The 25,027-nt window shown below is 32.4% G+C and overlaps 2 protein-coding genes across 2 annotated transcripts; one reads left to right on the forward strand and one right to left on the reverse strand.

Annotated features, from left to right (window-relative positions):
- Nucleotides 1–11,644: 11,644 nt before the first annotated feature.
- Nucleotides 11,645–12,920, forward strand: LOC128195373 (uncharacterized). The gene is made up of 3 exons (XM_052872651.1): nucleotides 11,645–11,855; nucleotides 11,939–12,071; nucleotides 12,835–12,920. The coding sequence occupies exons 1-3, from the start codon at nucleotides 11,652–11,654 to the stop codon at nucleotides 12,918–12,920; spliced, it is 423 nt and encodes a 140-aa protein (XP_052728611.1). The 5' UTR covers nucleotides 11,645–11,651.
- A 4,451-nt stretch (nucleotides 12,921–17,371) lies between these two features.
- Nucleotides 17,372–18,958, reverse strand: LOC108328397 (protein TERMINAL FLOWER 1). The gene is made up of 4 exons (XM_052873386.1): nucleotides 18,712–18,958; nucleotides 18,451–18,512; nucleotides 18,050–18,090; nucleotides 17,372–17,900 (listed from the first exon to the last, which is right to left on the reverse strand). The coding sequence occupies exons 1-4, from the start codon at nucleotides 18,910–18,912 to the stop codon at nucleotides 17,683–17,685; spliced, it is 522 nt and encodes a 173-aa protein (XP_052729346.1). The 5' UTR covers nucleotides 18,913–18,958; the 3' UTR covers nucleotides 17,372–17,682.
- Nucleotides 18,959–25,027: the final 6,069 nt, after the last annotated feature.

Raw genomic sequence — 25,027 nt, forward strand, 5'->3', positions numbered from 1 at the left:
TTCAGGTTGTAAGCTGTTTCACAATTTAAAGTTGAAGAACTTACTGCAGTAAGTTGAAAAAATAGCTTATAGACATGTTATGATCTGATTTTGTAACCTTTTTCACATACTTACACAACTAATGTTATTATAATATAAATCTAGCTAGATAAGCTGTAAATAAACTCTTACAAGTGCATCTTAGTCAAACAGTTTGGGCTCTTCAATTTACCTTAATTAGAGATTCAGTATGAATGCTTAGTGACCGTAGCTTCTAGCAATGCCGCTGGGCTAAGGGGATTTCAACTAATAAGTAAGATGATTTTGTGTGCTGGAGTTATGACTATTTGTTTGGGAGCAGGAAGAGGCTGTTATAAATGTATACACTAGAAGGAACAAGATAGCTATTAGTTGATTGAAAGTTGGGTATAAATACGAGGGAGATATTGGACAAAGGGACAATTGTATTGTAATAGAAAACCGTATTTAGTTTTAAGGGGCATTTTCCTTGGAAGGGTGTTTCTTGGCTGTTGTGAAGTGATACCCTTTATTTCATTCTCTACTAAGACTCACCTTCATTGGTTATCACCTATGAAATATCAGCTTTGACACAGACAACAAGACATGGCTAATGTCCAAAATAGAGGATACGGGAACACATCTATGTATACATACATATAATCAACTCGGCAAAAACCTTAATTAAGAATTAGGATTTATATTTATATTTATATAACTCACATTCTAAAAACAAAGTTATTAAGCTTTATAATTTTCATATAGTGATGACTCTCTCAGATAAAGTACCAAACCAAACATATCTCTTGATAGTTACAAGAAGTAATTAAGTTCTATGAAAATGAGCTTGACTATAAAATGCTTTGATTCTTGCGATGTTTATCTTTTGGGCTTATTACCTATGAAACATCAACTTTGACACAGACAACAGGAAATTACTAATGTCCAAAATATAGGATACGGCAACACCTCTATGTATACATACATATAATTAACATGAAAAAAATCCTAATTAATATTAGGAGTTATATTTATATAATTCATATTCTAAAAACATAGTTGTTAAGCTTTATAATTTTCATATAATGACGACTCTCAGATGAAATACCAAAAAACATATCTCTTAATAGTTACAAGAGTTAATTAAGTTCTGTGAAAACAAGCTTGACTATAAAATGCTATGCCTGCAATATTTATAATGCAAGTTGATATTTTTATGATAAGAGTGTCTCGAAAGTCTTTAGCCCCCAACAATAGGTATTAGTTTCACTCATTCTCAAGCCATGTTAGAAATGTGTCCGCGTTGTATTGAGTGTTTGGGTCTAAAAGAATAATTTTAATCGTGACAATGTTGATGGGTGTCAGGCGTCTGTCAAAGACATGTCTAACAACATGCCAGACACGCTGCACACTGCTCTATAGGGTATTGGTGTTTCTTATCGTTATTTAACTGGGGTATATAGTTCTTTCCTTTGATGGTGATATTGGCTTGTTACGTTGAGAGATTGTTTTGACAACATTAATATTTATGACAACATACCTTAAAATTCGCCATGATTATGATGGATGGAATATACTTCGTAAGTAGCATCTGGAAACGCTGTAGAGTGTTTCCATTGTGTTGAAGGAGCTTTGAGTATGGTAATGCAGCTTGAGACTTGGATTGTCATAAATCTTTCACTATCAAAGTTTTCCATGTGCAAAGTGACCTTTAGGTGCGAATTCCATTTTGATGTTCATTTGCCAGCTTGCGGAAACATACTGAAATCTTGTTCTCAATGTTTTGTAATCCGGTAGCAAATTTGATTGGGATGTTATCTATGAAACTTAATTGTTTGCAGCATGGATATCACATTTTTAGCTCTTAGAATTTCGTTTAAGAAATAGTTCAATTTTAAAAAGCTAACTTGTTACAAGAGGACTACCTAAACTTTCCAACACCTTCCTCATGTTTAGGGCTATTCGTATGTAGCGTGCCAATTGTAAGTTTGGCTCTTAATATCATGTTAGAATTTAGGTTTAAAGTTTAATTCAGTATGGTAAAATTGACTTTTGAGAATTGAGACGAGGAATCTCCAAACTTTGAGTTTTAATTAAGTTATATATCTAATCAATACTCACCGCCCTTGAGGATGCAATTAAGACAACTCCCCAAAGGAGGTCACTGGTAAGGTGGTGGAGGTGTAACTGCAATTGAGGTGGATTTCCATACTTTCCCCCTTATTTAGTAGCACATATTTGATCTAGAATTTGGATTCCGTGCTTTGAATTAAAATTCCTAAATACTAATAATACAGACTGAGAGATTAATTTCATGGATGTAATTAATAATCAGAGTTATTACCGAGTAGAATGATGATTTTGCCGGTTTAGTTGTAATTGAGTTTAGTCATTACGTATTAGTCTGCTTATTAGATATGTAGACTGAATTTTTTATATGAACTATTGATTTTTTATTACAATGAATATTTGATTATTACTTTATTCCAGTTTCACCAAGTTTTGGTAATTCTTATAAACCTCTTCTAGTGGGTTCCTTCATTATCATGTTGAGACGCTGCAACTTTTTCTATTCTGTTGAAGTTGATGATTTTCGCGTTGACTGTGTCACGATTTTGGTTAATCCTATTGAACTGTTACTCCTTCAGAATCGAGCCTATTGAGTGTTTGTTTTTTCCCACAGATTGTAGGATTAATCCTCCTACACACCCTTAAAATCTATGGGTACCTCCATCCATTTCTCAACATGCTTTCCCGAATGTATTTTACATTTCAGGAAAGTACATTTTGAAATAAATGACAAGTGTTTCAAGAATTTTATAGGGTGTAGGAAAAAGTATCCAAGACTGTAATGCTCTTAGGCTATTTTTCGTTATAGTTTAATCCAGAGATAAAAGATAGTTTTTTCCCTTAAAAAATTCAGGGAATTGCTAAAATATGTTTTTATTCTCTAGAATAAATTAATTAAAACACTCATTTATTTGTATTGTGTAAGGCCTCCCTCTGGGAACATAAAATGTTCACAGAATCAGAACGAGAAGGAGTTAAGATCTATATGACTAACGTGCTGCGATATAGGACTGGAACTGTCTCTTGTTTGGACCTATGGTGGATTAACTTCATGGATGTTGATAGATAGAGTTGAAATAGTTTAATTAAAACCGTTATCCAATCGAGTCAAAATAGTTTAGGTTGGGTTGAATTTGTGGCCCTTTTCTATCAAATCCAAACCAAACTAAGCTGATTAATGTAATCAATGGGTTGGATTGGGTGCCTAAAAAGGATTTTCCTTTGCTAATCTATGTAGATGTATTTTGATTAAATAATGTATTTATATAATCTAAATTGAATCTTACATTAGAATAAAAACTGATGTAAAGGTGAGAAGATGGAAGAGCATCAAACTTAGTCTGTAAGCTAAAAACTTGTTTATAACATTTGCGGCTGATTGTCAGATTATAGGAATTGTTTGTTAGAACATGTTCTTACTAATATATTTTTTTCTTTTTATAAAAATAATAAATTAGAAAGAAAGTTGAGTTTATACTAAGTTTATTATTAGAGTAAAAATGGATTAATTCTTAATTATAACATAAAAGCGTAGAATTTACAAAATGTTGTTCGTTGGTGAAATTTTCATTAAAGATTTTAGATATTTAGGTAGGAGACTAGGAAAATGATGTTTAACTAAATGATTGTTCTCAATTCTTATTTTTTGTAAAACATACAGATCATAAATTAAAATAAAGTGTTATAGAATAGGCGAGTGGGATTGAGTTCATTGATTTGAAACAAAAACCTAATCAGCAATTTGTGTGATTTAATTGGTTTAAATTTACCCTAAGCATTCAAAATATCTAAACTTATTTTAGTTGGATTAATTTGAATTCATGATGCCCATGAACACTTATAATTAACATGAAATCAAATTCAGACTTTAGAAGGATGTTCGATAATTTCGGAGTCATTCTTGATCTAAACAAGAGGCAATTTAGGATTTGAACATTCGACGTATTCCGAACCTTGTAGGATGTTCAATTATGTTGTTGTATCTAAAGAGAAAGGAGGAGGAAGAGTGGAGGGGACAAGATTGGAATTGGCAAGAATATTGGTGAATAAGAATCTGAGAAAATTGAAGCACATAACGGGATGCTGGAAAGTTAAGAGCAAGACACAACTGACAAAGGAAAGAAGGGAGTTAACATGCATAGCTTTGATTTAGAAAAGAGTACGAGAGAATTGGAGTTGGAGCCTAATGCAATGATACGTAGAAGTGTGCTGTGTGGGCCAAAGAGGAAGGCAAGGGCCCAACCATTTACAGTATGCCTTGGAAAGGAGGGAGTTGCTCCCTCCATCACCACCACCACGCATCACTCCCTCCACCTCCCAATTTCCTTTTTGCCCTCAGTTATATTTAATTTATGTTTTATCTTTTTACCCAACAACCATTCACTTTCATTAATGTTCCTGTATCAATGTACTTCCACAACATTCCACTGATTCCACTAAATGAAATTCTTTTGGATCTTTTTTCCCTCTAATTTTTGTTTGCTGAAAATGTGGTGGTGTAGCGTGGGATATTGTGATGTGTTTGGTTGGAGATAGCATTGATTGTACAAGAAGGTTCTCTAGTGATTAGAGGAAGTAGCAAAAAAGCTTTGGAGTGATGCAAGAAAAAAAAGGTGCAAGAAGGTTCTTGTAGTTGAAGGTGGTCCACGTTTTTCACAAATTTTTTGAATATATAAACCTATCACTGTAATGGATGTGGGTATTTGCTGGAGAAGGATGTAGATATTCGCTGGAGTCTTAAATGGATGTCAACATCCTAAAACACGGATATCAATATCTGTTCAAGGCCAAACGCACAACTACCAAACATAGAAAACGCATAGGCAACTACCAAATATCCAACACACAACATATTCCATTACATTAAAATCAAAATCAAATGTCTATCATGATCAACCTCTCTCGTGGACCAAAGAAAAAATGTGTACAGTAGACGCACACACGAAGCACCAACATTGAAGCACCACCTCACAACCAGGAGATTGAAACGAAGAAGAAATAACAAATGAAATGAAAACTGCTATAGAAAAAAAGGGTTGAAAAAAAATAGAACTAGAAGAGAAAAGGAATTTGGAAGAATCGAATCTGGGGAGGAGAAAAGTTTGAAAGTGAGAGTTTGTGGAGGAGGGTGGAGGGAGGGGGTGGGATTGTGCCACTGTGAGTGAAAATGAAGTTAAGATTTAGGGTTTTGATAAAAAGATAGAGGTGCAGGTGTTGTTGGATGGTGGAGGGAGCAACTCTATAGAAAGGAGAGTATTTCTATTTTTTTAAAATTTCAAAAACTATCTCCTGTATCTCAAAAAACCTCATACCTCACTTTTTTTTTTATAGATTTCGAAATTTGTTGAAATTTTTAAAAAAAGCTTTCAATATATTTCAAAATTTTTTAACATGTATTGAAATTTGTCAAAGAATTTTTTAAAAAAATTCAACGAATTTTAAAATTAGTTGAAAAAGGTTGTTTTTGGAATATAGTGATACAAAGAGAAATGTAAAGAGGCATAGAAAAAAAAACAAAAGTGAATTAGTATAGCTACCAATACAAAACAATGGGTGGTAACACTATGTGAGTCTGATGAAGGGTGTAAAGGTTTAGGAAAGAAACAAAGAGAGAAGTATGAGTAAGGAAGAATAGGAAAATGAAAGTTGTTGCCTATGAGAAGGAGTGTATATATTCCTAATGAAGCAAAAACAAGAAAAATTAATTTAAGCACTCATCTAGTTAAATCTATATGGCATTGTAATATGACAATGCCGGTTGGCTCACTTCATTTTTGTCCATCTAGCATTTTTAGCCCACACAAATCGAACTTCCCCGCGTCGTATAAGAATAATGAGCTAATTTCATTTGACTCGTCCACACAGTAATTGACGTGTTCTACGAGCTAGTTTGCAAGAACAAAATTTTATAATAATAATTTATACAAATATAGTAATAATAATTTTGTTTTAATGTTTGACTTTTCTGTTGTATCCATGAGTGCATCGTTGACAAAAAAATTGAAATAAACTATTTAAATATAAAATTAAAATCTATATCAAATAAATATGTTAAAGTCAAACATTTTATGAATAAAGAACTATAAAAATAAATTATTAGCTTTAAAAAAAACTATATTAATTAATAAATGTTAAATACAAACAAGAGAACTAGGATTCAAACTCATTAAGTAAAGGAATAACAAAATAAAATGAAGTAAAAGAATAACAAAATAAAATAAATGAGTTTTTTTTTATTTAGAAATTAAAATATAGTATATTTTTGTGGGGTTATACACACTAGTTCATCCTATCTTGTTATTGACATGCACAGACTACAGCTTATAAAAAATGAGTCTAAACAAGTCAACATACTAGATACTATAAGAAAAATAGTCTAAGTAGAAGTATATTGTAAAATAAATACTGGCAAAAAGTTTTAGATGATTATCACTGTTTAAATATTACATTGAAAATTTTACCTTGATGAATAAGAAGGACTAATACAAATTATTTCGGTTATAAGTTGAGATTATCTGTTTTATTATATATCTTTACGTCAAAGTCTTAATCTTTGTGGTCTTTAGTCTTGAATGTTCGTTTAGTCAAGCTGGAAGTTATACAATAGGTATTCTGATATCAAAGTTTGTGATAATTTAATCGTTATAATTATCTATCTCAAACTTGTATTTATATTTTCGGAATGAACTTTATATTAATATTGACATACTCACAACCCAACTACTAATAATAACATTTTATCTTAAGTTAATTAATGTTAATATTAATGGTATGATCCATAATGTAAATATAGTCGTACGTAACATATAATAAGAATAATAAATTTAAGTAATTTTATAATTTTTAGTTTAAGATATTAGTTTTTCTTAAACAATCTTTCATTGGGTGATAATAGAATTTATCTTCAATTAAAACATTAAAGATTACAACATTAGGGTAAAAACAACGTATAACGTCACCAACCACTGAATAGCCGACGTTAAAAACGACCAATGTCATTTTTGTAAATAAAAGCAATTGTAGAACGTCGAAGCTCCATTCAATTCGACGTTCTATGATGATAATTATTTAAATCAGCGCGCCATTCTCTTTCTTTTTTCTTTTAAACCACCAATAGTACCTTGAATTCTATAGCGCTTCGAGCTTTTTTCTTTTAAACAACAAATAATACGCCCCGAAAGGGCTTCGAGTATTGTTTGTCAGCCAGAAGCCAAAAAGTAATCTCTTTTTAATTTTTTTTTTCTTTTAAACCACATATAATACGTCGAATTTTGTAGGAGCTTCGACCTATTATTTGTCAGTCAAAAGTTTCTCCTTTTTAATTTGAGCGGGAGATTGAAAATTCATTCACTTTATCTTAGCGTGCGATACCCTCTTCTCTTCTAAAACTTTTCTCGAACGAAGTTTGACGACCATCACATAAATGCATGTTAATTAACTACTTTATGTATAATTTTTGTTTGTTTTGACCGATTATTTTTGTGTTCTTGTCCTTCATAGGCGCGTCATGCTTTCTCTCTCACTAGTGGAAACACTCACTAGTAAAAAATCGGGTTTTTACAGCGCACATTATGCCACGGTTCAACGAAAACCGCAGCATAATGGTGCGCGGTGGCAGTTTTGTAAATAAAACGAACATATATGCCGCGGTTCTACTGGGAATAAAAAATTAAATAACAGAGTATATGCCGCGGTTCTCTGCACAACCGCGGCATATACCCTGCCAATTTATTGCAGGTGCTGACTGGGTCAGAGAATTTGAAAAGTTGCAGGGGGTATATGCCGTGGTGCTCTGGGGAACCGCGGCATATACCCCTGTAACGTCTCAACTTCTCTGCCAGTCAGAGAATTTCAGAAGTTACAGGGGGTATATGCCGCGGTTCCCCAGAGAACCGCGGCATATACCCCCTGCAACTTTTCAAATTCTCTGAAAGGCAGTTGGGGAGACAGTTGTGTTGAACACGTTTCAGGGGTATATGCCGCGGTTCTCTGGGGAACCGCGGCATATTCTCCTATATGAAATTAATTTAATGTTCATTTGAAATATTTCGAGGTATATGCCGCGGTTGCCCGCTGAACCGCGGCATATAGTTTGAATATAATTTCAAAAATGCCATTTCTGATAATTTTTTAAATTAGTATATGCCGCGGTTGGGGTTAAACCGCGGCATATAACCCTTTTATACCGCGGTTAAGTAGTGAACCGCGGTAGATTCCCCCGTTCAGAGTTAAAAAACAAAACTTGGAACAGTGCATCGTCTTCCTCGCGCGTTCTCTCTGTTTTCGCGTTTCTTCTTCCTCCGAACCACCCTTCATCTCAGATTTTGCGTTTTTAACCGTTTAAACTCAAAATTGTTCGGTCATTATTCGTTTTTGACGATAAAAACGAGTTTTAGCCGTTCAAAATCGTGATTTCCTGGCGTTTTTCACCCTCTCCGCCGCCGTTGTGTTGCGTTTTTCACCCTCTCCGCCGCCGTTCCTCTTCCAGGTATTTATGTCCATTTGCATTTTTAACGTGATTGCTTCATTAATTTTTGCATAATGCTATAGTTTTGGTAATGTATGAAGTTTCTATAGTTTTGGTATAATTTTTGCTTTAATTTTGATAGTGCATGAAATTGTTATAGTTTTGGTAATGTATGATATGGTTTTTGCTATAGTTTTGGTAATGTGTGTTGTAGTTCTTGTATTATTTATAAACCTTAAAATATTATTTATGTAATATTTAGGAATATGGATCGAAATTGGATTAATTTACCACGTATTAGTGCTGAGTACGAGAGAGGTGTAGAGAAATTTATACAATTTGCGCAACGTAATGAGGGGAGAACTGATGATGAAGTGAAGTTTAGATGTCCTTGTGTGAACTGTTTGAATGGGAGAAAGTTGAACGCAACTCAAATTAGAGAACATCTTATATGTGATGGTTTTCTAAGATGCTATACAACATGGATCTGGCACGGCGAAGAAATGGATTTTCCCACTGACTCTCAAAGTGTAAATGTTACTGATTCCACCATGGAAGAAGATCGATCGGATGAAGACAAATTGGAGGACATGATCCGCGATGTTGGAGCAGAAAATTTTGCCAAAGCTCATGTGTATGAGACGATGTCGACTGATGCAGGAACATCTTAGGCTTGCTTTAGCCACTGATGGAATGAACCCATTTGGTAATCTGAGTACCAATCACAGTTGTTGGCCAGTTATATTGATAATTTACAACTTATCTCCTGCATTGTGCATGAAGAGGAAGTACATGATGTTGTCTATGATGATATCTGGTCCAAAGCAGCCTGGAAATGACATAGATGTTTATCTAAGCCCACTAGTTGAAGACTTGAAGGTTTTGTGGGTTGACGGGGTTGAAATATTTGATGCATTCGCTTCAGAGACTTTTATGATGCGTGCAATGTTATTTTGCACCATTAATGACTTTCCTGCTTATGGTAATTTGTCAGGATACAGTGTCAAGGGTCATAAAGCGTGTCCTATATGTGAAGAAAACACTGCAGCTCATCAATTGAAACATGGAAGAAAGACGGTGTATCTGCGTCATCGGAGATTTCTAAAACGTAATCATCCATATCGAAGGTTAAAAAAAGCATTCAATGGAGATCAAGAGAGGGACGAAGCACCAAATCCACTTACTGGCCTTGAAGTTCTTCAAAAAGTTAATAAAATACATCATGTATTTGGGAAAACATCGAAGAAGTCATCTGTAACGACCCCTTGGAAGAAGAAATCAATATTCTTTGATCTTCCATATTGGTCAAAGTTAGATGTTCGACATTGCATAGATGTGATGCATGTAGAAAAGAATGTGTGTGATAGCTTGATTGGTACATTACTCAACATTCAGGGAAAGACAAAAGATGGAGTGAATGCTCGTTTGGATTTGGTTGACATGAATATCCGAGAAGAGTTGGCACCGAAGGAGATTGGTAAACGTACTTATTTGCCCCCTGCATGTTACACAATGTCTAGACAAGAGAAGATAAGTTTTTGTGTATGTTTAAAGAGTATCAAAGTACCACAAGTATACTCTTCAAATATGAAGAGTTTAGTGTCAATGCAGGACTTAAAGCTTGTTGGCATGAAGTCTCACGATTGTCACGTCTTAATGCAACAGTTGTTACCGGTGGCTATTCGTGGAATTTTGCCCAAAAATGTTAGGCACACCATAAACAGGTTGTGTTCATTTTTCTCGTCAATATGTAGTAAAGCCATCGATCCTACAAAGTTAGATGAACTTCAAGGCGAGATTGTTATCATCTTGTGTCAACTAGAGATGTTTTTCCCTCCATCTTTTTTTGACATCATGGTACATTTACTTGTTCATTTGGTTAGAGAAATCAAGTTGTGCGGACCGGTATACTTAAGATGGATGTATCCTATTGAGCGTTATATGAAGATTTTGAAAGGGTACGTTAAAAATCCATATCATCCTGAAGGTTCGATGATTGAAAGGTATATTGCTGAAGAAAGTATCGAGTTTTGTTCAGATTACATGACATCAACGAATCCAATAGGAGTTCCTCGCACAGCATGGTTGAATAAATTTTCTACAAGTAAAAGCATCCGAGGTGTCAATGTGGTGACAAAAGATCGCGAAGAATTGTTGCAAGCGCATCTTTATATATTGAACAACACAGATGAGGTGATCCCTTTTTTGGAAGCACACAAAGCCATTGTTAAGAATAAAAATCCAAGACAATCAGAGAAATGGCAATTGATGGAGCATAACAAAACATTTATGTCTTGGTTCAAATCTGAAATTGACAAAGAGCCACATTCTTCTGAAACTTTATTGTGGCTTGCAAATGGTTTGAAGTTTGATGTCGTGTGTTGTACAGGTTATGAAGTCAATAATTGCACATTCTATACGAAGACTTTGGATGATAAAAGCACAGTACAAAATAGTGGAGTCAGTTTAGAAGCTGAGTCACTTCAATTTTCCACATCAAAAGATCAATCTCCTGTACTTGGATCAATGAGATATTATGGTATAATAGAAGAGATATGGGAGGTTGATTACACCAAGTTTTCCGTTCCATTGTTCAAGTGTAAGTGGTTTGACAATAAGAGTGGTGTGAAAATAGATGACTCGGGTATGACACTGGTTGATTTTCGCAAGGTGGGTTATCGAGACGAACCGTTTATCATGGTACATCAACCATCTCAAGTTTTTTATGTCAAAGATCCTTCGTCTGACCATTGGTATGTTGCTCTTCAAGGCAAAAAACAAATTGAAGTTAACGAAGACAATCTAATTAATATTGATATTGCTGACAACCATTCATTTCAAACTACAACAAAGTTGGATGACCAATCTGTAGTTGACGATGATGTACATGCAATTCGGTCAGATCATGATGAGGGAATATACATATGATGAATCCATATCTTTATGTATGAATTTTCAATTTCTGTACTATTACATGTTTTGTTAATTTATATGATATTACATAAGTCTTGAAAGAAAATTTAATGTTGTTATTTATTTTGACAGATATATGGCTGATCATCCACATTCTTCAGGGGATGAGGCTCCCCCACCCAGATCCATTAGAGGACCCACTAGGATGAAACAACTATTAATCAGGAAAAATAGTGGTGAAAGAACTCCGGTGAATGTGAATGTCACCACGGGTGTGGCAACTGGCCCCCATGCAGATGACTTCCGATCATACCTTGGAGTAGTGGCACGTAATAAGATTAGCATTCTCATTCCATCTTTTGATCATGTGTCCGAGGGTGATCGGAACATTATTTGGCAAGATATATTGGTAAGTTAGTTAATAGCATTTGAATTATAATTTGTTTATATTGATAATTTTGTACTAATACAACTTTATTATGTTTTTTTCAGATGACATTTGACATTCCAAATGTCCCAACACTTAGAAATAAGTGTTTGTCAATTGTTGCAGAAAATTTCAGAAACTTTAAAAGCAAGTTGACATCAAGGTACATCTTTGGACACCTTAAACATAAAACTCCATGTAATGCATATAAGTCCATTGATGAGGAGACTTGGCGGGTTTTTAAAGAGAGTCGGATGACAGAGGAATGGCAGGTTAGTGTAGTTCATATTATTCAATTCCTCATTAACAAATATATATCATATGAACTCATTAATTAATGTGTATGTGACAGGCAATTAGAAGCAAAGCACAAGGAACAAGTGCTAAGAACAAAAACCCCCACCTATTATCTCGTGGTGGGTATAGGAAGCTTGAGGAGAAAATCCTCAAGCAAAAGGCAGATGCTATACCACCATCTCAGAGTGGTAGCCCTCCTCAGCCTCCTTCTCCACCGTCTAGACATGAGAAATGGAAGTTGGCCCGTATGCGACCATCGGGCACCTACTCTTCCGACACTGCACGAGAGATTTCTGAAAAAATTGTAAGTTATCACTGTTCCTAAAATAATGAATATTGTCATTATACATACTACATTAAACTATTTAAAGAATAATGGTGTTTTGTAATGTTACAGGACGCCTTGGTTGAGCAGAGCTCCCAAGGCCAATTCACTCCAGAGGGTCGCCAGGATATTCTTGCTGCTGCAATTGGACGACCTGAGCACCCTGGACGTGTACGTGCTGCAGGTCCTGGAGTGGGCATTACGGATTATTTTGGGAGCTCTTCTCGTCAGCCTTCATATTCGTACAGCGATACACAAAGGATGACAGAAGAGATCACAAAAAAGGTCCGACAAGACCTTATGCAGGAGATCAGGGCCGAGGTGAGGGCTGAATTCCAGATGCTCTACCAGGAGCAGTTTCAGAGCATGCGCCCGATGCAGTCTCCTATAGAGGAACATGTGGTCCCTCCCCCTCCCACAGGTAAACTTAATAAACATTTATGTGCAATTATTTCTATCTCTTGTATAATCTAACATTTACTCTGACAGGGAGAAGCGGCAAAGGAAGTTGTTCCGCATCAGCCATCCCAGAGGATGACATGGACGATGGTAGTCCATGTCTGCTATACATTTTAGAAGAAGATGAGATGGTGCTGGTAGCTCGTGGAACAGAGTTTAGGTCAGCGACTGTATGTCATGGTATGCAACTATTAGAGGATGAGGTGAAGGTCTCAGTGGATGAAATGATCATGCCAGATGCCTCGGTTCCACTGTCCACGGAAGAGATTTTCACTGTGGAACAAGCATATAAGTCGTTTATCACTTGGCCTAAATTTTTGGTTAAACCAGTTTCTGACCCCTCGGTATGAAATTCTTCTTTACACTTCTCAATTTTAAAGGTTTTTGATGTCAAAACTTATCTTATCTTTTCATGTAACAACAGACGCAGGAACAACAGAAGATTCCTCTATCTGAGGATGACCCTCTTTCTTCATTGCATCTACTTGCTGACATCCTTGATGATAAGCCTTTGGAGGTTCAGTATGATGCTAATGTATTTGGGCATGGCTCTGAGGTCCCAATATACCTTAATAGCCAAGATGTCCGTGAGCTTGCGTCGGGAACACAAGAGTTGAATATTTCAATTATTCAACTATGGACGATGTAAGTCTATGACCAATTATTTATATATAAAATTGATTTATATATCAAGTATCCTTATATCAAAGTTAATTTTTGATTTCAGGTATATGTCTGGGGTCACTAATAAGTTGGGGCGTTCTGATGATTATGGATTCATTGATCCCCAAGACATTCATGAATCAAATGATTTTGATCATATCAACATGAGAATGATAAGCAGTTTTCGAAGGGGCAAGAAAATATACTTTTTGCCTTATATATCCGGGTAAGTGAACTTTGTTAACATAATAATGTTCCATATGTGATTTTAATATTTAATAGTTACGTTATTATGAATTTCAGGCGCCATTGGCAACTTCTTGTTATGTCTGTGCAAGACAACTATGCTTTGTGGTTCTGCTCATTGCACAGGCCTCCTCCCACACAACTCAGACAAGCAATTGATTGGTAAGAACCTCAATGTTTGGACTTTCTTTGTTATATAACTGAATGCTAAAACATTTTTTTATATACAGTTCTATTCCAGCAAGTATGATGATGGACGGGAGATCAATTGTTAAGAGTAGAAAGATTGCTTGGATTTCTCTCAAGGTTTGACATATGCTAAAGTCATACTTTGTTATAATTGTTTTATAACAAATGTTATTTACTAACTATTATCAACTGTGATGATATATTGTAGTGTAACAGACAAAATGGGTCATATCAGTGTGGATACTATGTAATGTATTGGATGACCCATATTGTTCGTTCTCACATCACAACAAGCTGGGAAACGGTAATATTTAACTTTAACAAATTTTGATTTTTTAACAAATGTTGAATCCATATACACTAATTAAAATGAATTGTCTTTTGCAGAGATTCAAGACTACTACACCAGTTCCTGAGAAGTCACTACTATTCATTAGGAACGCTGCTGCGAAGTATATAGTTAGATTATACAATAGCTCTTAGATTTAGATTTAAACAATGCATTTGATTAGATAGAATTTTCTTAGACTCTCTACTTTATTTGATGTTGAAATACATTTGAACATGTGTTTGTTATGTTGAAATTGAATTTCTGTAAATGTTTTTATATGCAGGTCTGTTTTTGTGGTAGTGGATATCACAAAAACAGACCTGCAATTTTAAAAAATTGCAGGGGAATATGCCGCGGTTCTAACCACAACCGCGGCATATAGTGCTTCTTTTTTTTTTTAAAAACGAGACATATGGCCGCGGTTTTGACACTAACCGCGGCATACTCGTCGGCCTATATGCCGCGGTTGAACCGCGGCATATAGTGCATTTTTTAATTTTTTTTTTTAATTTTTTTTTTTAAAAAAAATGAATTTAGGCAGCGGTTCCCTAGACAACCGCGGCATATTCCGCAGCCTATATACCGCGGTTAGAACCGCGGCATAAAGTGTCTGACTTACTACCGCGGCTGAATATGCCGCGGTTCGAGAACCGCGACGTATAGTGAAAATCAACCGCGGTAAAAGCCCCTCGCTGCACTAGTGACTTTATTCCGGCGAACCTACCTTTTGAAGGTTAGTTTTCATTTTCGTTTTGTTGAACTTATTTGTTAAACTTGTTTGGTGTTGTTTTGTTGTTGAACTTATTTGTTGTTTTGTTGTTGTTGTTTGATTGAACTTTTTTATTGTTTGTTGTTTGTTATTGATACTATGCTACACATTCATAGTTCATGCTTTATAAAATACCAAAAACTGAAATTTGTTATTTTTATACTTTTTAGGTCTCATAGAATGGTAAAAAAGAATTACAATTAATTAAAAAAAGCAAAAAAATGTCTTAATGTCGAATATTAACAAAATTCGATGTCAATTTGATTAACGTCAAATTTTTTAAATTCGACGTTAATTTAACGTCTCCTGATATGACGTCAACCTACTCCAACGACGTTATAAGATATTTTTGTACTAGTGGGTAAGAGAACGAGACATGATGCATTTTGTATCATATTTATTAATTTATAATTAAATACATTAAATAATATGTGGTAATTTCGATAACATAGAAGAATAAACTGAGAGTACAATTTTATAAATATATATTTGTACGAATATGTATAATATTCCAATTCCGTAAATAAAATTATATTATTCACATAAATTCATTTTTGGATTAGATTGTTTCCAAAATCATATAAAAATATAATTAAATCCAATCGAAAAATTCAAGTTACAATGTTTCTAACAGTTCCAATATTGCTTTTGGTTCAATTTTATGATTTGTATTATTTGATCAGTATAGCTATAAAATGTTTTCCTTCAGAATCAGCTTAAGTGTAATCAAGGCATCCCTTCTCACATCCAATTAAAATATGATTTTTATGTCAAAAATTGTTGACACAGTTCACTTGTTTATCTAAAATATTTTACTTGAAAATAGGGCCACCATTAGAAATAACTTTTATATATCTCAAATAAACGGATTCAACATATAAAGAGACAAATTAAGTAATAATAGAAAATCTCCGATATCTCTTTTAGTTATAAAAAATCTATTATATTTGCAACTTATTGTGGTTTTTCCCTTTCTTTTTATAATCTAGTTTTATTAACATGTTTTTCAAAGATCACCCATTTGAATCAATTCCGTGGCACAATGATTTTTAATTATGCCGCAGATTTTGACTTAATCAACCTGAATGCATGAACTGCAGCATAACATACGTATGCAATACACTTCTTGATAGCAAACATATGTATATCTTCTATGTATTTATTTCTTTCCATTTCATAGTTCAGGATTAAGGATAACTCCCCAGTGATGATACCTTACTTTACTCAGGAAAAAAATTAAGCAATAATAAAGAAAACCTCATATACATTAATATAATATTTTCATAAAATAAAACACTATTATATAAATATTCTTAATTAATGTATTACCACGAAAATTAATTTTAGTACGACGTTACTCCTATCATACCATAGTATACGGATATTAGATATATATTTTTTAATATCAATTACTACTTTCAAGTTAACATGGTGCAAATATTTTTATTAGAGTAATGGTAGGGTATATTTTGTACATATATTTATATTTATTTATACATATTATAAGAATAAAATCATTACAAAAAAAGTAAATTTTTATATTTTAAAAAAATAAAAAATAAAAATAAAAATAATATTAAATGAATATAAAAAACTTATGCATGTAAAATTATCAGTTTTATTATTATGAATGGATAAACCAATGTATAAATGAGTGTGTTGACAGATGTATTTTAAAGTATAATTTCTGTTTTTATTATAGCTAATGGATAACCCAAAACATATATGAATGTGTTTACAAATGTATTTTTTGTGTGTAAATTAATGTTAATTTATTTCAAAGTAGCGTCATTTAATCCTTCGTAGGTTTAAGGCTTTCTTAGATTTCTGTCTTGGAATCCTTCAAACTCAACTTAGAAGACAGGTTTGGTTTTCTGATATATATACATTTGATGATTTTAAAAAATACCTTGTGAGAAATGAGACTTGAGTTGTGTTTTATAGAACTGAAAGTTGAATTCAAATTTATATTTTTTAAGTTTAATCGAAACTCGCCCTGTGTTTAGTAGACTCTGGAAGGTTTAATCAGCATTTAAAAGAATAGAGATGGTGTAAAAATCACTGTATTGGTGAAGGGTCAATCCATCAAGTTAGGAAAAAGCAGATGTAAAAGAGGAGCAAAGTGAGAATAAGATGAAAGTTTTGGCACCTGTGAAAGAGAAAGTGAGAAGAAAGGAAGAGAAACCCTAAACTAATAAAGGAAAGGAAACGAGATGGTGTACCAAACCTCTTATTGGTTTATATAAGATGACCTCATAGGATTATCCAGGAGGTAATAATAATACACGTAGTACAGTATAATACAGAAGGTACACATTGGATGGGAAAGTAAAAACATAGCATACAAACTAGTCAAACTAGAAAATGATTAACTTGGTTCAGCGAGTTATTTGAGGCACATGTGAGGAGGATTAAGCTGCAGTACTGAAACTCCTTTGTACTTATCATCGCTTTATTCAATACTACACTACTTTGGTTGCAGTGGTAAATAAGACTAAGCAGGAGCAGGAAGCTATAGCTAGGAAGCTAGCTAGCGTCTTCTTGCAGCCGTTTCCCTCTGTGCATTGAAGTAGACAGCAGCCACTGGGAGCCCAAGCTCGTTCTGTGCTGCGAAATTGCGTGTGTTGAACTGATCCCTTGAAGTTGGTGGAGTAACACACTGCCTACGCTTTTGCTTGAACAGGACAAACACAAACCTATGGATCCCAATATTAGGTTTTGGGATCTCATAGCTCACCAACTCTTTCCCTACAAAAAAAACATCATTTTTCGTTTGTCAGTCTCTCTCATCATCCGATCGATCAGCACACACAGCAAGTAAGTTCCCACACATATATATATACATATATAATATACACACATTTTTCCTAGTAGATCAATCATTTACATGAACCTACCAAATGTAGCATCTGTTGTGCCTGGAATGTCTGTCACTATCCTGCAAAAAGAATATTTACAACAAAATTATTGACTGTTAGATACCTAAGAATGGCTACTTTACCTTATATGTGTGTATGCAGTTCTGTTATGTTTGTTGTTGAGACATCGAGATTTATTCACCCTTTAAGACTGTTTTTTGTTTTAGGGTGGGTGGACGAAGATGGTAGCTAGAACAGACAACTTCTTACCACTTTTACAGAATACAAAGGTATGTATACTTATGTTTGTTACCTCTGTAGTTTGATGTGATGAATGTCGGGTGTTAAACCGGTTCCTTACTTTCAAAGTGTTAAATGTCATAAAATTTCCATTTGGGTAGTCTAAGTATTTAAACAAAGTTTATCTTTCTGTTAAGTACCAGTGCAAGTGTTCTCTCAGATAAGGGTCACTAGGGCCTGGAACATCAGGGTCTGTCATGATCTGCGCGTAAAAAGGGAGACATTAGTTTAATGATTCAGTGTTTGTAAAGGGCACACTTTCATTAAAAGAGACATAATGCGTGAGCGTGATTGAAGATATATATATATATATATAACAACAAATAACAGCTGAAGCATTTTAATTTTTTAACTGATTTAAAGAAAAAGAGGAAGAAGAAGAGAGGAAGAGAAACAGATACCAGTGTGAAAAAGGATCTCATATCATCACCCTCAATCTCAACCTTGGGTTTGATGTTGATAGATGAAGGGAAAAACTCATGGCCATTGTAGACTTGCTTTTTGTTATAACTCACAGTCATTTTTGTGGTTGTGGTAAAAGAGTCAAGAACCTCTCCTATGACTCTCCCCACAATAAGAGGTTCCAAAGGCATTCTTGCCATTACAAATAAGGGTAAGAGAACAAAGTTTAGAGAGTGAAACTGAGGAATACAAGCTGATAGTCCTGCTCAGAAAGCAAGTCTTAGCTCCATATTTATAATGTCTTCCAAGGTTAGAGTGTTTCCCCCTCCTTTAAAATATGCTGCAATACACAATTTAAATTTAGAGGAAAAATACAAAAAGCTAAAATAAAGAAGGTTATTAATAAATCAGGTGCATCCGTGCATCACTCTTAACATATATTAATTTGGCACATTTCATAATTTGTGCTGAAAAATCACATTACTCATGAACGTGACAAATTATCCTTTGCCTTTTCCTCTCTCACTCTCTCTCTTCCCTGCTCATAAACACAGAAGATGGGTCCCTTCGAATAGGTTCTTAATTGATTGGCTGTACACAGATGCATGGATTTCTCACTCAATAAAGCATTTTTCTTCTCTTTCTTGTCTATATCTCAGTTGTTAAAAATACGAAAGAAAGAAAATTCCTGTTATTTTTTTTCCCTTCCTAGTTCGATCAAGTCAGAAAAAGCATCATGTGTAATCCTGTGTGTGGGTCCTTTTCCTCGCAAGTTGACAAGCTTCTTCCCTATTATTAAACTAAAAGCATAAAAAGGAAAAATTCTGAGTTTCTTGAACAACACCCGCATTTTTAGCATTAGTTCCATGAACTTTTGCAGAAGTTTTTGCAGTATGCCTTGCGTAGAGAACCTTCCTTAATTGCATGCACACAAAATAGAAATTTATTTTTGTGGGTGTGTGAGTGATGATTCTCCATTTTTGGTTCTTTCTTTAAATTTTGTTGGAAGATTCTTGAGGAAGAGAGCATAATTAAAGGAGCTCCACCATAAATGCTCGAGGCTACACATGCCTATGGGACTATCATGTGTGAGTGCCTATGAGGTCTTTTCAGAATAAAATTTAACTCTCACTAAGATTCATACCAAGTTCCAAGAATGGTAAAAGAGAAGGTCGACCTTCTTATTGTAGAAACCATTTTCCTCATGTTATTCAAATCCTCTTTGAATTCTTTTGCTGGGGAAATGGGTTTGATCACATATTCTAGTTCCGGCTAAAAAAATAAACCCTAATTGGTGGTGCCATTGCTTCGTACGTATAATTAATTTACCAGACTTTGGTTTTATATTCCTTCTTCTAAATCATGATTTGAAAGAAAGTGGAATATATAGACTGCTTATTGCATAAACTAATTGCAGGAATCGTTTCACTGTGAAAACATACAATATTTAAATTTCATGGAGCTCATGATTCTAACATTTGTTCGTCTGAAACTCTTCGTTGCCTGTTTTGGTTTTGTGTTGATATTCATGTTTCCAAATTTGGATAGTTTAAGTTTTCTTTCATAAAGTTTCAATAGCATTTTGATTAAAATACCAAGTTGCTTATGTTTATCTTTTGGTTACTATTTTCTTCGTTCAACTTTAGCACAGGTTATTGTGCCGATTAAGCACAGAATATTCCTTAGTCATATTGGTATTATATACAACAGAATTTTTTTTATGCATCTTATATTTAGCTTTATATACTTTTGGTATAAATTTTATAGTATGACACAAATTAGTTTTTAACTTAAACATTACATAAACTAATATTTTTTTAACTATGTCACAGTTCACGATTTGATTGAAATGTAAATTTTGTGTACACCATCATTGTATTCCAATTAAAAATTTCAAATAATATAGAAAATATGGATACAAAAAAAATAGGCAATTTTGAAGAAGTTAAATTAATCAATCCTCCTCCCATCTCTCTCTTACACATAACTCGGTTAAATTTTGAAGAAGTTAAATTGATTATGTTATCGTGTAATTGTTTTTTTAATTTTGATAATGTATAATACAATCTAAATTTGTTTTACAATATCGTTCACTATAAAATTACTTTCTCACGATATACATCTTGTTCGTGTGTGGACGAGATGATAAGAAATCATACCAGAAAAACAATTTTATAATAAAATGGAACTCATAATTTTTTTATTTTTTATTCTTTTGGTTAAGCTTTATTATTTTAAAATAAAAAAGGTCTGAAAAATCTTATTATAACTTTTGGTTTTTTGAGTTTCCACCCCTCTAATTTGATGACATAAAACAGTTCTAATAATAATAAAAAATTAGATTCTTATTTAAATAAGAAATGAATTCTTAAACTTTTAAAAATTAACTTATTTTCAGAATTAACAAAAAAGAATATATATATATATATATATATATATATAAATGTAGGTACAGTGTGAAAAAATTGTATGAACTTAAAGAAATTTATTCTTGAAATGAAAAATTGTTATAATTCTTAAATTTAAACCAACTGTTAATTGTTTACTGAAAGTAAATTAAGATGAATAGATTCTCCATGGAAGATGTTTTGAAGAATTTCTGTGGGCAGTACACTCATAAATAAGAAATGTATAAATTATGTAGTTATTAATAAATAATTTAATGCCTAAACCCTTTGGCAATTTTTATTTTTAAATAAGAACATTTTCAAATTCTAATGAAACAAATAATTTTAGTTTTAGTAGATAGTTTAATACCTTAACACCACGACACATTTTTCTTTGCATTTTTTTAAGAATAAGAATTTATTTAATAAACATGTGTTGGAAAGTTAGTTTTCTATTTATGTTAGATATATAAGATAAAGTGGTAATTTGAATGTATTTAAAAAATTATGCAATTTTTTTTATTATTTTAAATAAAAATCTGTTGAAAATTACCATATAGCTTAACAGTAAATTCTATTAAATTTTGAAGGCATAATATACCTTTTTTTAATTATTTTTTTGTCATGTGTTTTAGAATAAAACTACTTTTCTATGGGAAACTAAGCACACAAATTTTCTAGAAATGATGTGTTGTTACTTCAATTGTTTTAATTTATATTGATAAAAAATATTTTTGTTTTAGCTCTCTTTTTTTTGAAAGGTAATGAAAAGTATTAATTTGTTTAATCTTTATGATAATAATTTTGTTACAATTTATTAAAAATTACTAAATTTATTTACAGTTTTTTTATGTATGGAAAATTAAATCTATTAAAAGGAATTATTAATTGTATATAAATTAATAATCATGCTAGAAAAGAAATGTTTACTAAAATTGTTAAAACTGACATATTGATTCAACTTATTACGAAACTCGTTAATCCTTTGATGATTCAACTAGACGAATTGATATTAACTAACATAATAATTAAAAACAATACCAAAAATATCATTAATAAATTCATAATCTAGATTTTCAAATAACAAGGAAAGTCCACACCAAATTATATATATATGACTTAGGTCTAAAGTTTCAATCTGGTAGTAAAAATATATAATAAATTTATATTTAAGAATAAAATATTGTAAATACTCTATATTCATTTTCATTTTTATTAAAAAACAAATACTATAACATTAAATATTTCATTAATCCGTCGTGATTTTTTTTTCATTCACATATTTTTTATTCTATAAATAGTTTGTTGAGTCAATTTTGTGCATTTGAATCAAACACTTTATCAGTGTACTAAATTGTAAGTTTTGGCTAGTCTGAGCTGTTTTCCTTTACCTTTTTAATATATTTTTAATATATAGTTCTACTATAGATTAAAATGTTTTTAAGACTTATATAGTTTTATGTCTATTATTTGATGATTTCACTTATGACTCATTAATATTGATAATTTTTAGTCACATGTAGGTAAAAATTGTGCTTTTATAAGAAGCACGTATATATTTAATAGAAGGAAATTGCAAGACATTGATTGACTTGCCACCTGTCGCAATATTATAGCTTTGAAGTGCAACACGAATTCCTTTGGCAGTTATTTTACTGACTTCTGAATGTGTCATTGCAGTAGATTTGGTGACAGCTGGAGCAATCATATGTGTCACAATCAATTCATCTTTAACCCTAAATTCTCTCATCCTTTCTTCACACCGATTCACTCTAATTCATCTTCTCTTCCCAAGGTATGTTAATTTCTCAATTCACATTCCATATACAATTTATAAATATTATCTTCTTTTTGCCGTCAAAATGAGTTGAAACCCGTGAGTCAATCCGGCTCACCACGGATTTGAGTCGGGTTGGATTGAGAAAAATGTAAAATTTTTTATGCGAGCCAATTTTGACCGATTCACTAAGAATCTGGCTCACACGGGTTGAACTCGTGGTAGGTTGGGTTGACTCATCAATCCACATATTTTTTTAATTAAATTAATTATTCAAATTCTATTTTTTTATTGAAATCAAATTAATTAAATTAATTATTCAAAATGCATAACCTTTATTTAGCAATAGAGTCTTTCGCACTACGATATTTCCAAAAGTTCCTCTATGCAAATAAAACCCTAAGATTATTGATTGGATAATATTATAGATGGAGATAAAGAAGAATATGCTTCAAGAGAGTATAATACTATGAATTTATTCATTCAGGACTCCAATTTAATAGATGAATAATATTATATATTGGATAATTCAGGAATATATCATTTGTTTTATCTTGTTTTTAGACCTATTTACAAGCATGACAGTTTTATCTTCTGTTATATATTTTTGTTAATGGCTATGTGTAGTTTCTTGGTCAAACGAATGTGTATGTCTCATTAAACTAAATTGGCAAAATTTTAGGCTTGATAGCTTATAATATATATAACAATATATTTCTTTTGTTTCATTTTCTTTTATATCAATTGGTCCAATTATTACTGTTTTAATTTGATCGATCAAAGTAACATGTTAAGAATATGAGAAGAAGAGGGTGAAAAAAAAATTAATTAAGTGAGCCAATGAGCCAACCCGTTTAACCCATCAACACGTGGTGGGTCGGATCGGGTTCGAATTTTTTCGGCTCGCTAATAAATGAGCCGGGTTGGGTTGACTCACTAAGTGGTCAACCTGTAGTGGGTCGGGTCAGGTCGGGTCGGACCGGGTTACCCGTTTTGACAGCTGTATCTTTTAGTAAGATAATTCATTTACATCGTATCTATAACTATTTAGATTACAAGAGTAATAGGTGTAAAAAAAAAAAGTTATTCTTATGTCAAATAAGTCTTGTATGACGTATATGTCCTTTAAATAAGATAATATTTAAGTGTTTTAGTTACACGGTAAAGTATAAGTATATATTAAATCGCATTTATCTTTACTTTAATTAGCGTTGTGAGAAGAACAAATATTTTGAGTGAAAAAAAATAGAACAAGATAACTACAATTCATTTATTTTAATGTTAGACAACTTTTTCATACATACACTAATTCTTCAATATTTTCACTTGTTTCACATTTGAATGTAACTATTACTACATCATGTACTTACGGTATCAGAATTAGCATTTATAGTATTACTTATGTATAAATAAAGAAAATATATTTCAACACTGGTTAAGTTTAATGTATACTTGATAACAACATGAGTTAAACATCATTGTCCCAGAATGATATTTAATAAATAAGTTTAGATCATTTAGGTTAAATTAGACAGTTTTATCGAAATCAAAGATAGCATTGTCTTATTTAATATTTTATATTTGGATTGCGATAGATGTATTGTGATTTTTTTGCATTACAAGTTTTGAATTTAAACCAAAACAAACTAAATTTTTTATCCCAATTGTAAGTTTGACATAGATAAACATTAGGTGATGTAATTTTAGTATAAAAAACAAAATAAATTACTTATTTTATATTAGTGTATGATCCGAAATATTTTTTAGTGATGTTTTAGTATGTTGTTGAGTACAGAACACTTTTAATTTTTATATATAAACTTATATAAGATTAAAACAATAAAATTTAAACTTTTACAAAAGGAATTAACCCCTTTTTACATATAATATTTTGTCTGTAATTATAAGGAGTAATGCAAAGATTCAAGTCTCGTATTCCTTTTAGTTTTGGATTTCTGAAACTTTTTATGTAACCATATATAACATCATCTATTTGTGTTTTTTATCTTTTCAATATATTAATTTTCTTTTACCTTTCAGAACAAAATTAAGCACCACCTTCATGAGTCCTGATCGTTATTAACTCTTCCTCTATTTGTTTCAGCAACAAATTCAACTTTAGACTTTCTCTATTTTTTTTTTATGCAGCAG

Source organism: Vigna angularis, chromosome 2 (genome assembly GCF_016808095.1).
Source record: "Vigna angularis cultivar LongXiaoDou No.4 chromosome 2, ASM1680809v1, whole genome shotgun sequence".
NCBI classification, from domain to species: Eukaryota; Viridiplantae; Streptophyta; class Magnoliopsida; order Fabales; family Fabaceae; genus Vigna; species Vigna angularis.

Bases quoted from the DNA above. Each gene is read 5' to 3' on its own strand.
- LOC108328397 (XM_052873386.1), bottom strand. From the start codon at position 18,912: ATGGCAAGAATGCCTTTGGAACCTCTTATTGTGGGGAGAGTCATAGGA. The intron at 18,513-18,711 runs GTATCTGTTTCT...TTTTACGCGCAG, and splicing joins TGAGATCCTTTTTCACACTG to ATCATGACAGACCCTGATGT. The intron at 17,901-18,049 runs GTAGGTTCATGT...TTTTTTTTGTAG, and splicing joins CACAACAGATGCTACATTTG to GGAAAGAGTTGGTGAGCTAT.
- LOC128195373 (XM_052872651.1), top strand. From the start codon at position 11,652: ATGAAACAACTATTAATCAGGAAAAATAGTGGTGAAAGAACTCCGGTG. The intron at 11,856-11,938 runs GTAAGTTAGTTA...TGTTTTTTTCAG, and splicing joins TTATTTGGCAAGATATATTG to ATGACATTTGACATTCCAAA. The intron at 12,072-12,834 runs GTAATGCATATA...GCTGAATTCCAG, and splicing joins CCTTAAACATAAAACTCCAT to ATGCTCTACCAGGAGCAGTT.